Source organism: Pelophylax lessonae (genome assembly GCF_965119305.1).
Source record: "Pelophylax lessonae genome assembly, chromosome: 2".
Classification (NCBI taxonomy): domain Eukaryota; kingdom Metazoa; phylum Chordata; class Amphibia; order Anura; family Ranidae; genus Pelophylax; species Pelophylax lessonae.
In genome coordinates, this window is record NC_138769.1 from 55,372,927 (window position 1) to 55,387,917 (window position 14,991).

Below are 14,991 nucleotides of genomic sequence, written 5' to 3' on the forward strand. Positions count from 1 at the left end.
GACTTGTCAGGCGACTTGGTCGCCTGACAAGTCGTGCTCCATTCTGTGCTATGGGAACCGTTCTAATAGGAGCGACTTGCATTGACTTCCATTATGTGAAGTCCGTGCAAGTCGCGCCGAAGTCGCGGTGCACAGCGACTTCACTAGTCGCCCCCGAAGTCGCGTCGCCATAGTGTGAACCGACTCTTACAATGCTGACATCATATGTCATAACATCCATCCACCCTCCTTCCCCACCCCCACTGCTGGATCCTGCAAGGATCGGATCATCTGGAAACAATCCTTCCTAATCCCCTAATCAAGGCCTGTTTACAAGTGAAGGTCTTTTATCCTGGTATACCAAAAAACAGCAAAAATAGAAGCATGGGTCCCAGCTTTATACTCACCAATTCAGTCACCATAATAGGCCACAATGAGGTAAGATGCTGCGGTGAAATTCTCAGTAATAAAACACGGAAAAACAGGAACATCTGAGCCGCCATTATGGATGTCTGTCCTACACGAATATTTTCTGTCAGACGCTCTAAGGATAACCAAAAGTATACATGATTTTAACCTTAGTTTCCGTACCCTTTTATCATCTACTATGGGCTTACCTTATCATACAGGGATTCTGGACACAGATTATAAAATTCCTCCATTAAATTATGGGCTCCCCATAACATTGCACCTTGAACAGTGTTCGTTAGGTCTTTTTCCTAACTCAGACCTTGACAAATTCACCAAAATTTTCTTACATGAAACTATTCACAGCTAGAAAACTGATAGCAAGACAGTGGATGAGGGCTGTAACCTCCGAGTTGGCAGTTTGGATTTGTGAAAAAAATAATACTCCGTCCTACAAGAAATTGTTATACATTCACAGGGGCTGCTCATCTAACTACAATAAGGTTTGGGATTCTTGGTTACATTCTACAGCAACGTGTGTGAATATCCTACACCTGAGTAGTCACCCCCCTTAATGAACTGCAGCCTAAATTGATTTGCTGTGTGTACTTCTTTCTTACATTTCTAACTTCCATGGATATTATGTACCTGGTACTCATGCTTTTCCCTTGTAGCTGCTAACACTGTGGGGTTGATTTACTAAAGCCAAATAGACTGTGCACTTTGCAAAGTGCAGTTGCACTCTGCAAGTGCAGCTCCTCCAGAGTTTAGTAAATGAGCAGAAGCTCTGCTGATTTCCATCATCCAATCATGTGCAAGCAAAAAACGCATTTTTTAAAAAAATTTTCCTTCCATCTGATTGGGTAATCTTTGCAAAATGAAGCTTTACCTCAATTACTAAGCTCTGGAGCATCTGCACTTTGCAAAGTGCACAGTTTGTTTACTTTTAGTAAATCAACCCTTTGGGATCTCTATGGCCTCTCATGAGAGGCACTGGAGTATATCTACTAGTAATTTCAAGTCTATGCCTAATTGGTGAAAAATGGATTATTGTAAAATCTTACCGTAAAATCCTTTTCTCTTAGCTCATTGACAGACGTAGTCCTCGGTGATACAGCACCTTCGGGTTATGTTGCCTCCACAGGAGTAGGACTAGACAGGAAATAAAATGCTCTGGCCACACCCTAGGGGCAGTCCCTGAGGGTATATCCTCTCTCTCTCTGCCACAGCAAATCAGTTATGTCACAAAAGCAGTGTTTAGAGAATTTAACCCAACCCAACTCAAAAACAGAGGGGCGGGTACTACGTCTGTCAATGAGCTAAGAGAAAAGGATTTTACGGTAAGATTTTACAAAAATCAATTTTTCTCTATCGCTCATTGACAGACGTAGTCCTCGGTGATACAGCACCTTCGGGACGTCCCAGAGCAGTATCACAAATGAGGGGTGGGAAAATGGAAATCAAATCCAAATCTAGAAGGCCCAACCGGTGCCAACTAGAAGTTTACAATGCTCATCCTTAATGATGAGACTCAACAAAAAAAAATTTTCAAACAGAAAAAAACCCTCGAGGTAGACCACCGGTCTCCTCAAATTGCGGCCTGCAAAACCTTGCGGCCAAATGAGGCATCCGCCGATGCCATCACATCAATTTTATAAAATTTTGTAAAGGTATGTACCGACGACCAGGTGGCCGCCTTACATACCTGGACCACTGACGCCTGATGGCGAAAGGCCCAGGAAGTACTGAGCGCTCGAGTGGAGTGCGCCCTAACAGGGAACGGAGGACTCTGACCCTTAATAGAATAAGCCTGTACCACCGTCTGTCTAATCCATTTGGCAATAGTCGCGGCAGATTCAGGCAACCCCTTTCTGGGGCCATCCGTGATCACAAAAAGTGAATCCGTCTTACGGAACGATTCCGTAGCCTTCAGGTATACCCTGATTGCCCGAACCACATCCAAGGAATGCAACGCATGTTCCCGATGATGATTGGGCTGAGGACACAAGGAAGGTAGTACAATATCTTAATTCAGATGAAAATCTGAAACCACCTTAGGAAGAAAGGATGGCTTAGGATGGAGTACTACCTTATCCCTATGAATCACCAAGTATGGGGACTGGCATGATAAAGCAGCCAGTTCTGACACCCTGCGTGCAGAAGTGATAGCCACCAAGAAGGCCACCTTCTGGGATAAAGTAAGCAAGGGAATCTCCCTGATGTTTTCAAAAGGAGGTTTCTGTAGAACCGACAAAACCAAATTAAGATCCCAGGGCGGTAAGGGCGCGCGGACTGGTGGAGCCAGGTGCCGCACCCCCTGGATGAAATTCCGCACCAAGGACTTGGTAGCTAAAGGTTTCTGAAAGAAGATTGCTAATGCTGAAACTTGACCCTTGATGGTGCTTAAGGCTAGCTTCTGCTCAACCCCTTTTTGCAAAAAGGCCAATATTCGAGTCACCGAATAGGTACATGGAGGAAATCCTAAAGATTCGCACCACGCGATATAAGTCTTCCATGTGTGATAATAGACTCTGCTGGAAGTCGCTTTCCTTGCTTTAATAAGGGTAGGAATGACTGAAGCTGACAACCCTCTGTCCTTCAGTACTTGGGTCTCAATGGCCAGGCCATTAAAACCAGCGACTGTAAAGCACAATGGTAGATTGGTCCTCGAGACCGCAGATACTCCCTGAGATGCAGTTCCCACGGAACGTCCGCGACTAGCAAGTCCAAGTCGGCCAGGCCGGCTTGACGAGGCCAGCCTAGAATTTCTAGGACCACTGGCACTGACGGGATTTGAACCAGGCGTCCCTAGAGCTATCTGGCCCCGACCATCCGACAAAGTCTGGTCGTTTTCTGTTCCCACACATTTATCCGACACCTGATTCCTATCAGGAACGGTGATCTCTCCTGATTGAATCTCAGGGACCGAAGTTACCCGGCTAGAGGCTTCTTGGTCTGTCTGGTCAACCAGATCCGATTCCTGTGGGGAATTGAGACTAATCTTAGGAAAAGGTAAAGGAAAAGATCTATTCAGGGAACGGTGACTACCGCTCCCTGTAGTACTTAAATGTTGGAAGGGAAGAATCGCACCGGTAGTAGTAGTCGATGCTCGATCTAATGTCCTGAATACCGGTGAAAACGTCCCCCCACCCTCAACCCGGGTGGGGGCGCACCTTCAGGCTGTGTAATCCTTTGCTTCGGGTTTGGCTGAGTCGGTCCTCTGTTTGTCCGACCAGCCTTTCTTGAACCCTCCTGGAGGAGTCTTGCCTTTCCCGCTTGTTCCAGCCGGGCGTGCAAACCCTTTATGGGCGGTAAAGAAAGGTCCTCGCTTGTTGCGAGGTCCCTTAGCTTTAGCAGCCTGTGGCAAGAAAGTGCTCTTGCCCCCAGTGGCATCCTTAATAATTTCATCTAGGGTGGCCCCAAATAGGCGATTCCCCTGAAAGGGGAGATTCGTCAAGGTCTTTTTGGAACCTAGGTCAGCTGACCAGCATTTTAACCACAGCACACGTCTGAGGATTACCGCTGACATAGATGCATGCCCTAATAGGGGGGTAGCATCCAAGGCTGCGTCACAGACAAACTGTAGCCCTTGTATAATCTGTTCCATCAAATCAGATGTTCCCTGGGGGATATCTTTTCCCCTTAGGTCTTGGTGTACCAATCTCGCCCATTCCGTTAGTGTCTGGGAAACTAGACCAATAACAATTACTGGTCTAAATGCTGACCCTATCAGGGAGAAGATAGTGCGGGACTCCGCTTCCATCTTTCGATCCACCGGATCCTTAAAGGACGAAGTGTCCTCCACTGGGATAACCGTGGCTTTATTCAGCCTGGAAATAGGTGGATCCACCACTGGTGGTACCGTCCATTTCTTAATGAGGGATTCCTCAAACGGATAGCGTCTAGCAATACGCTTGGAAATAGTAAAGGTACGCTTAGAATGCTCCCATTCTCCTTTAATTTTATTACCAAAACACTTGGGTACAGGAAAAACCTTCACCGTTTTGATGGGCTTGTTAGTACCAAAGGGAATCTGTTTCAGTTGCCTCTGCCGGTAAAACCTCAAGTCTTAAGGTTTCCCGCACCGCCACAACTAGTGCGTCCACCAATGCTTCTTCCTGAATTATGGCGGAAGAATGAACGTCCTCCTCACTGTCTGAGGGAGCTTTACCTGAGATAACAGCCCTTGCAGAGGGACCTGCAGCTGCAGTGACCATCTCTGAATCTGAGTCAGAGGTGTCAGATAATATAGGGGTAGGCGGGGGTCGCTTTCTTGACCCCCGTCCCTGACAGGCCGCCTCCACCCGAGCCACCATAGACTCCAAAACTGCTGTAAATGCATCCATACTCTGTGCACCGGCGGGTCCCGTGGCCCCCTCGAGGGAAACAGGTGGGGGTACTTGTGTGGCAGGGTCCATGATTATTCCAGTAACTACCCGGAAAATACAATCCAAACTTAAATAAAAAACTTTTTTTTTTTTTTTTCAGACCCCCAGCGCCACAAAAGCCCCTCAGTGTTACCTGCTAGGGATCCCTATCGATCGAGAGAGAGAGATAGACCCCCAGGCTCACCACTTGATGCTCAGAGTTCACTGCAACAGGTTACAGCGCTGTCTTCACAAACAGGAAGTCTTTTGGCTGGCTGCCCGGGAAGAAAGGAGGCGGCTCCGCCTCTCTGCACGCCTTCCGGCGCCTCCCCTAGCTCCACGAGGTGTTTGAGTCACCTCAAACATGGCCGCCCCCATGCTGCAGACACGAGGCTACGCCAAAATGGCGGCCTCGTGCGATCTACGGCGGTCTGATACAGCATAGCGGCATCCTGCAGAGTAACTAGGCATCGCAAAATCTTTCTCTCATGGAGATCAGCTTGACCGGCGGTACCGAACCCTGGCGGAACCGCGTGGCCGTCGGGAGACCTGCTTCAGCTGGAGGAATGACCTGGCAAGCATACCTGTCCTGTGGCTTTTGACAGGTAGGATACATCTAGTAACACAGTAAAATTCCAGTGCTGCCACATATTACAATCATTTAAACATACTTTGTAATTAGATTGTCAGCTCCCAAACCAAGCCTGCTGGCTTTTTGTACACACAAATCACACTCAATATAGGGGGATCTGTGCTATGTTATAGGATAGAGGGGAACCCATCCTTACCATTACAGAGAGGGGCCCGCGTTCACCACAAGACCCGTCAGGGGGAAAAGGGGAACATACTACTCACCATACCGGAACCAGGTGGGCGCCAACTCCTGACAGTACCCCTCTCCACCGAAGTTGGAGGGCTGTCGACCAATACGGACGCCGTGACTCATGGTCCTTGGCGTTTCAGTGAGACGTTTAACTCGCAGGGTCAGTCCCCTCAAGTGGGACTATGTCGCGGCCGACCCAGCGCGGAGCTATGGCCTGCACGCGCTCGTAGGCTGAACTGGGGTGACCACTGGATCTCAACATCCCGCCCGTCGCCCAGTTCAGCTTTCTTGCTTGAAGATCTCACAGGAACACTGGAGAAAAAAAGCTGTCTAAAAAAATCTTTTCTAAGAAAAAAATCCTGCCAGGACCGAAGATCCCAGCAAGGTATCTAGGTCCTTACTCCTGACTAGACAGAAAAAAACTGATTTGCTGTGGCAGAGAGAGAGAGGATATACCCTCGGGACTGCCCCTAGGGTGTGGCCAGAGCATTTTATTTCCTGTCTAGTCCTACTCCTGTGGAGTAGAATGAGCGATAGAGAAATTATTCTTTTTTTTTCATGTCCATTATATCCTGTTACACTTTTTATTATGAGGGGAAAACAAAACCCTTTTTTTTAATTAAACTATGCCTGTAACTATTGTATCACTCCAATCCCAGTTGACACAATTTTTTAGGGAAACGCGTCGGGTTGAGGGCTGTACCGTCACGCACTGCAGGCGGCCGAGCAATCTACACAAGAAACAGCTTGTCAGGCGCTTTTAGATCATCTAACTGTAAGTGCAACCGTGTATGTTTTTAAATAAAGTTTAAGGGTAATGCACTATCGGCTGTTTTGTCCCCTCTTTTTGCATCTCACTACCATTGGCTATCTTGATGTATTTGCGGGGAGTCTGTGGCTGACATTTTAGGATCTGAAGCTGGAAGCTATTGTCGATTCCTGGTTTGGGGTGGCAGAGGTGTTTTTGTCCCGCAGTCCTGAGTGACATCTGCTGCAGCGGCTCACATCCCTAAGCTTGGATATTGAGTTTGAATGTCCATATGAGCTCATTAAGATTCTGCATCTGGTAAGCTGCCATCTGAGTGTGTGTACAGGGGATTTGCATGCAGCACTCTAAGGGTGAAATATACCATCCATCCTCATCTCGCTTGCAGTCTGACTTCCTATGGACTTGTCTCACATATATACACTATAAGTGTTTTTTCTTTTGGACTTTTGCACATTACTTAGCACTTTAAAGCGGAGTTCCAGCCCCAAAATCATGCCTGCCGATATTATGGCATCTGCTTCCTTATCCTTCCCTGACCCCGAATTGGATATTCCCAGAATTTTTATTTTTTGACTTACCTTTTTAGAGAGGATAATATACTCACCTTACCATCCACTTCCTCCTTCCTCTGCCCGCGCCGTCACTTCCTGTCCCGCAATGCGTCCTGGGAGCTCTTACTCGTGGCTCCCAGGATGCAATGGGCGGTGACAAAGGCGGCCGTCCGCTCCTCTCATCGCGCGATTTCCAAACAGGAAATTACGCGATGTTAGGCGGAGCACAGTACTCCACAGTACATAGTACTGGGCATGCGCGAGATTTCATAGTTACATAGTTACATAGTAGGTGAGGTTGAATAAAGACAATAGTCCATCCAGTTCAACCTGTGTAGGTGTGTGTGGCTGTAATCATCTCACATACCCCTGAATGTTCTGATCCTTGAGAAGTCTAAGAGTCTTTTGAAAGCCACCATACTACCCGCAGAAACCACCTCTTGTGGTAGAGAATTCCACAATCTTGTAGCCCTAACAGTAAAGAACCCCCCACGTTGCCTGAGGTTAAAACGCTTCTCCTCTAATCGCATTGTATGCCCTCGAGTCCTCATGCAATCCCTTCGAATGAACAGCTTTTTTTCTAAGCTGGGATCCCCTTTAAGATATTTATAAATTGCTATCATGTCCCCCCTCAGACGTCTCTTCTCCAGGGAGAATAAATCGAGCGATTGTAGACGCTCTTCATAGTCAAGGTCCTCCAATCCCCTAATTAGTTTAGTTGCCCTTCTCTGGACTCTCTCCAGCTCCAACACATCCCTCCTGAGGACTGGCGACCAGAACTGGACAGAATACTCCAGATGCGGTCGGACCAGAGTTTTATAAAGTGGAAGGATTATAGTCTTATCTCTGGAATACATCCCTTTCTTTATGCATGCTAATATTCTGCTGGCTTTGGCAGCTGCCGCTTGACATTGCATGCTGTTGCCTAATCTATCATCAACCAAGACTCCCAGATCCTTCTCCATTTTTGATTCCCCCAAGGGTTCCCCTCCTAACGTGTATTGTGCTTTTATGTTTTTAGTCCCCAAGTGCAAAACTTTACACTTCTCCACGTTAAACCTCATTTGCCATGTAGTTGCCCACTCTGTAATTTTGTCCAGGTCATTCTGTAGGATATCTGCTTCATGCTGTGCAGTTATTGCTCTGGCCAATTTTGTGTCATCTGCAAAAACTGATATCGAACTACTGATCCCGACCTCAATGTTGTTTATGAATAAATTGAACAAGGTTGGTCCCAGGACTGAGCCCTGGGGCACCCGCTTACTACCTCAGACCAGTCTGAGTATGCGCTGTTTATTACCACTCTTTGGACACGCCCTTTAAGCCAATTCCGTATCCAAGAGCAAACCCTGCTGTCGATACCTGCAGATCTTATTTTATAAATTAAGCGCTTGTGGGGAACCGTATCAAACGCCTTAGCAAAATCCAAGTACACCACATCCACTGGTCTCCCCCTATCTAGCTCACAGCTCACCTCCTCGTAGAATGTTAATAGATTGGTTTGACAAGAACGCCCATTTGTAAACCCGTGCTGATTACTGCTGATGATGTTGTTGTCTTTAGCAAACTCTACGATATAGTCCCTTATCATCCCCTCCAGAAGTTTACATACTATTGATGTCAAACTGACAGGCCTATAATTTCCCGGGATATGCCTCTGGCCCTTTTTGAATATCGGAAACACGTTAGCTTTCTTCCAATCCCCTGGTACATCTCCTGTCCTAATACTGTCAGCAAAGATCAGGAACAGTGGTCTGGATATAACCTTACTGAGTTCCTTGAGTACTCTCGGATGTACGCCATACGGGCCTGGTGATTTGTTTGTGTTGAGTTTATCCAGCCTTTCCCTGATTTCACCCTCTGTTAGCCATAGTGGCAAGTCCTGTGTATTACTACTAACCATACAGTCATGGTCAGTGTACCCCTCCGTTTCCTGTGTAAAGACTGATGAGAAAAAAGCATTCAGCACGGTTGCTTTTTCAGTGTCCTCTGTAACCATCCTCCCATCGTCGTTAATTATGTGTGCAATATGCTCTGCCCTAGTTTTTTTGCTGTTGATATATTTAAAGAATTTCTTTGGGTTTTTTTACTATCCTCCGCTATTTGTCTCTCAAAGTTGATTTTAGCCATCTTGATTTCTTGTTTACTTTTCTTAATTGCCTTACTTGTATTGCTCGAAAGCTGATACTGTGCCCTCTGATTTATACTTCTTGAAGGCCAATTTTTTTCCCCTAATAAGTTTTATGACGCTACGGTTTAGCCAGCCAGGTTTGGCTTTGTCTCTTCTAAATTTATTTCCCATAGGAATGCACTGCAAGATGCCTTTGCCTAATATGTTCCTAAAGCATTCCCATTTTTCCTCTGTGGTCAGGGATCCCAGGGTTTGGTCCCAGTTTACCCTTTCCATCAATGAGTACAATTTTGGAAAGTTTGCCCTTCTGAAGTTTAGGGTTCTTATGTTCCCCACTTGCCTTTTTATATTGTTATTTATACTAAATGTGATCATCCTGTGATCGCTAGAGCCCAGATTGTCCTGGACTCCTACCTGCGAGATTAGGTCTGGGTCATTAGTGATCAATAGATCCAGGACTGCATTTTCTCTAGTCGGAGAATCCACCAACTGTGACATGTAATTATCCAGTAAGGTTTCCGTGAATAGGCGGGCCTTCTGTGAGTGTGCAGTCCCCTCGTCCCAGTCAATGTCGGGATAATTGAAGTCCCCCAATATGACGACTGATCCCAATTTTGCCACTTTACTCATTAGTGCTAAGAATTCCAGCTCTACCTCCTCCCCTTGGTTAGGTGGCCTATAGCAAACCCCCACAATTACTTTCCCCTTTTCTCCTTCCCTATGGAGTTCAACCCACACAGATTCTAAATCCATGCTCATCCCATCCGTAATGTCACTCCTTTCTATCACCTTTATATTGTTCTTGACATAGAGACATACCCCTCCCCCTCTTTTTCCTACCCTGTCCTTCCGGTACACCGAATACCCTTGGATATTGGCCAGCCAGTCATGTGAGGGGTCGAACCAAGTCTCTGTTATTCCCACAAGGTCTATGTCCTCCTCATGTACCAATATTTCCAACTCATCCATTTTATTAGCTAGGCTCCTGGCATTAGCATATACCCCTCTTAGTTTTACGGAAGTTAAGCGCAATTGGCGGTTATGTTTATTCCTGTTTGGTCTGAGATTTTCCCGCACAGACCTGCCAATTGACATTGTGGACCTACTGTCGCTGCTGACCCTACAGCGCTGGATTCACCGGCCTCCGCCCACTACAACCAAGAAGCAGGGCAGGCATTTCCCCACAACGGACTCGGCGATCCAGGACAAAGATGGCGGCGCTCACAAGAATTTTTATAAAGTAAGATTTCATGCTTGCAAACATATTATTACAATGTAGGAAACAGGATTAGCGGATGTATAGAGGTCTAAGGGTCACTGTTTGGGGGATATTAAAAAAAAAAAAAAAATGATTCTGTGGCTGGAACTCCGCTTTAATTCCTTTATGATATGGATCTTTTGGACTCACTGTTCTTTTTGTAACACTTACTTTTATGTTTAAATGTTTGTTTGTGCATTACTATACAGGACATTTTTTCCTGAATATTTTCATTATTAGCGCACCTATACATACTAATTTAACTATTGTATGTACCCTATGTTCTTTTATGTGATCCTCTGTTTGTACCTACTTTAATAAAGATCACTGTTGTAATCAAAAAAAGTACACAGTATGTGACATAATAGCAAAATTGGTTAAATACTACAACTCTGTCCTCAGAAATAGATGATAATATCTACATAAAAGCATTTATAGAGACAGGCTCATGGCGGTAACACCATCTTGCTCCTGGCCATCAGATGGCAGTGGGAAAGTACCTTGTATAAGAGGAAGATACAAATGGTACTGGTCCAGTTCTCCGCTGAAAACGGCAAAGCCCTGTCGTTTCAGTAACATGGCTTTCTGTTCACTGCTGGGGTAGAGCTTCAGTGAACTGCTTGGCATCGCTATAGACAAAATACAAAGAGGAAGATTAACTGAGCAAATTCAGAATCAAATACACTTTTGATGCAAATCCAGGGGCCTCTAATTTACCAAAATCATTCACATCAACCTGTAAGATTTTTTTGGCTTCACTTTCTATTCTGAAGACATTATGAAAATCCAGCAACTGTCACCTGAAAATGACACCCCATCCAATTTCCCCAACCTCCAGCAAAGGTTTTGATTTTCCTTTACTTTCTGTTGACAACTAAAACCAAAAAAAAAAGCGGGCTGAATCACTCCAGTGGGGTACAGACAGCAATAACAATTTAACCAGTTAAGCCCCGGAAGATTTTACCCCCTTCCTGACCAGGGTTTTTTTTGCGATTTTTCACTGCGTGACTTTACGGACAATTGCGCGGTCGTACGACACTGTACCTAAATGAATTTGACGTCCTTTTTTTCCCACAAACAGAGCTTTCTTTTGGTGGTATTTGATCACCTGTGCGATTTTTTTGATCATGCGCTATAAACAAAAAAAGAGCGTAAATTTTGCAAAAATAACAATATTTTTCACATTTTTTTATATGAAATTCCCCCCAAAAAAATGTAAAAATCTAAATTTTTTAACATTTTCGGCCAATTTGTTTTATGCTACATATGTTTGGTAAAAAAAAATCGCAAAAAGCGTATTTTGATTGGTTTGCGCAAAAGTTATCGCTTTTACTAACAAAGGGAAAGATTTTTGTCATTTTTGGTGTTTTTTTTTTTTAACGAGTAATGGCGGCGATCTGCGATTTTTTTTTGTGGGACTGCGACATTGCGGTGGACAGATCGGACCCTTGACTGACATTTTTGACACTTTTGGGGTTACCAGTGACATTACTGCAGTAATCAGTGCTATACATATGCACTGTTACTGTAAAAATGACACTGGCAGGGAAGGGGTTAACTGTATTGGAGAGGGAGGGGTTAAGTGTGTCCTAGGGGCGTGCTTCTAACTGTGATGGGACATGGCTACTACTGTAAAAACAGAGATCAACGGTCCTACATAGTAGAACCGTCTGATCTCAATTTTTACACAGGGGAGAATGACAGGCGGCTTGTTTACATCTGCCGCCTGCCTTTCTCCCTCTCTACCGACGATCGCCGTGTGACCGGCGGACATCGGGTCCGCCGGTCACACGCACGGACTCCTTAGTGAACGGGGCGAGCGCGCCTCGCCCGCTATTGGCTCACAAGCCGGTGACAGGCTAGTGACGTATATATACGTCACTTTGCCTGGCCGGGGCTGACCGCCGCAGTATATGTACTTGCGGCGATTGGAAAGCGGTTAACAGTGGTTCTAAATATTTCCCACTTCATCCAAAGCTTACAAAAGCGGTGTTCCCACCAATATTTCAGTTTAAAACATGTAAAAAAAAAATGACAGAGCACTTACTCATCAGATCTTTGAACATAGTTTTCTCATGCGTCAGAAGGTGATCAATGATTGACTTCCAACTAAAGAGTAAGATTAAAGATGAATCAATAAAGATAAGGTCAAAATGTTACATTATACAAGTACATTTGGTAATATGTCAAGAAGCACAAAGAAGGATGTGACTAAATGGTAATGGCAACTGAATTACCGCCATTTCACTATTATATGAAGCCCTGCCTTCCTCACTTCAATCTGCATTTTAGATTTAGATTGGTTGCTATATGTTACTAAACACTGCTTTACTGAATAAGCCTACTTGCATGACATAAAGTGGGAATTAAGGAGGCAAATATTATCAAGGAATTCATCCAAATATGAGTGTCACAATCTGTGGTCATAATCATCACAGTGTATGCCTATCAGTGGCTGTCAGGGAAATATTGCTCTTTTGGCCCTAATTCTCCTGGGGATCACAGGAGTGCACTTCGTTCCGCACTCCTGTGACCCGTATTCAGCCATCAGCGGGATAAAGTCCGCTGTCAGCTGCCATCACTCAACCGCTGCAGGCTCTAGAGAGATTCCAACTTCAATGTTGGGATTTACCCAGATGCCTGGACTGGCAGCTTGCTCGGTCTCACAGTGCACCGCTGGGGAGCCTGAGCCAGCTGCTCCCTCCCTATTCAGAGCTCAGCACTCCAGTGAGCGCTGGAGGGGCAGAACAGAGGGCTGGTGACTGACATCAGGTGACTGTCATCAGATCTCTGCTCACTGAATAGTGAGAACTGAGCAATCAGTGGTCTTTGATCGCTCAGTTCTCGGTGTAGAGATGGTGGGAGACAGATGCAGCATCAGATTGTATGTGAGTTTATTTCTTATAACCATGCACTTCCCTTTTACCATTCACCTCAGAGTCCTGTAACTTTAATGAATCCATAAACTTTTGTAAGTGCTGTAAAACGCTGAAAGATTGCATCTGGTAAAAACAAGAATGAACCTTAAGGTGACCCTCTCATCTGCATTTTGTGGTTCCCCCCTCCCCCCCTTCTGGCTCCTATGCCAGTATGGGACATTGTATTGACATAAGGACCTATGGAAGGAACAAACAAAAGGCCACTGCCCTCACCTATAACTTGCCTTTGCAGCAAGGAGCACATGGAAGTGCAATGCATGCAAAACAAAACCAGAGGAATTCCCTGCTCAACTTACTGACCAGCCTGCGGCCAATCAAATTATCCTGTCTAACAGTATGCATTAAAAACAGGGGTTTAGTCTGCACACATTTGCAAATACATGCGTAAGAGCACAGCCCTGTCAAGGCACCCCAGTATTTCCTGTAGTCCTAACTCTAAATTCTGAGAGCCTCCACAGTGGAAGTAGATGCATTATATTGGATCGGCAGAGGGTAGGTGAGCCTGGAGGGAGCCCACCCCTCCTTAAAGGCACAAGGGCGCACGACACCCAGATCATAGCACCATGGCAGCAAAAGGTGTCCAGTGTGTTCACTGACCAATATTTCAACAGTACAAACAAATGGCCACTGCCCTCACCTATAACTGTAGAGGGATTCCCTGCTCAACTTACCGACAAGCCTGCAACCAACCAAAAGAGAAATATCTTGCTCAACTTATCGACCAGCCTGCAATCCAACCGACTCCATAGGAATCTGCTGATTCCTATGGAAGAAATCACAGAGCACAATGTGGAACCAGAAATTAAACAAACCTGAAAGTGAGCCACACTCCTCTTAACTTTTTGAGATGAGAAAAAGAGACACCTTTTAGCAAAAAACATGTAGGTAAAGGACACATTCCCAGTTATATAAACCAAGAAGGATTAATATGCAACCAACTTTTCACCACTACTTTTCCTTCACACTGGCTTCTCAAAATAACAAATTCAACAACTCGGATTCCTCCTGTATTGAATTGTATTGTAATTGTACTGTCTGCCCTCATGATATAAAGCATTGCGCAAACTGTTGGCCCTATATAAATCCTGTATAATAATAATTTTAATTATAAAGGTCTATACATCAGACCAAAAAGAGGGACAACAGAGGAGACAAGATTGACAGAGAGGTTTTATTTTCTAAAACAGGGGCAACCCTGCCAGATAAGGAACAGTTCGGATGTATGATGCCTCATAGTATCCCGTGAATAGATAGGAGAATGTCCGTTTTGACAGGTATTAAAATAATTATTTTGCTTATGACATAACAGTCAACCATTAACCTTTAAAACATACTGCTTTATCTTATTTATACTATTTTATCATCTTACTGAAGGCACGATGTGTCCATCTGAAAAAATCCTGGGTCCATGTACAAGTCGAGGACCTCCTTCTTCCAGGCCCGTTTGGTGTAGGCGTAGCCACTGAGGCTGCTGAGAAGCTGGGCACCAGCACGGAAACTCGGAGCATTATATGCACTGGAATAACAAGACATTATTAAGGTAAGCAAGGGAAATGGAAATCTTCAGCTGTAAATAGTATTTACTAGCCTCTGTTCCCTCCACCTGTAGAGACTAGGGATGCACCGATCCGACTTTTTTGGTGCCGATCTTTTGCTTTGTGAAATCGCCGATCCCGAGTCCGATCCGGAAGTACTGTTTTGTGAGCTTATAACAAAATACTTCCGGATCGGTATCGGCAGATACCCTATAACAATTGTGCATTTAA

The 14,991-nt window shown here is 45.1% G+C and overlaps 1 protein-coding gene across 1 annotated transcript in view; it reads right to left on the bottom strand.

The window, feature by feature from the left end:
- Positions 1 to 14,991, bottom strand: part of DOP1B (DOP1 leucine zipper like protein B) — a 273,490-nt gene that overhangs the window by 15,544 nt on the left and 242,955 nt on the right. The window contains exons 30-33 of the mRNA XM_082246954.1: positions 14,595 to 14,741; positions 12,334 to 12,395; positions 10,787 to 10,915; positions 387 to 523 (exon numbers count right to left, since the gene is read on the bottom strand). Coding sequence (XP_082103080.1) covers positions 387 to 523; positions 10,787 to 10,915; positions 12,334 to 12,395; positions 14,595 to 14,741 — 475 coding nt within the window. The remainder of the gene's footprint in view (positions 1 to 386; positions 524 to 10,786; positions 10,916 to 12,333; positions 12,396 to 14,594; positions 14,742 to 14,991) is intronic.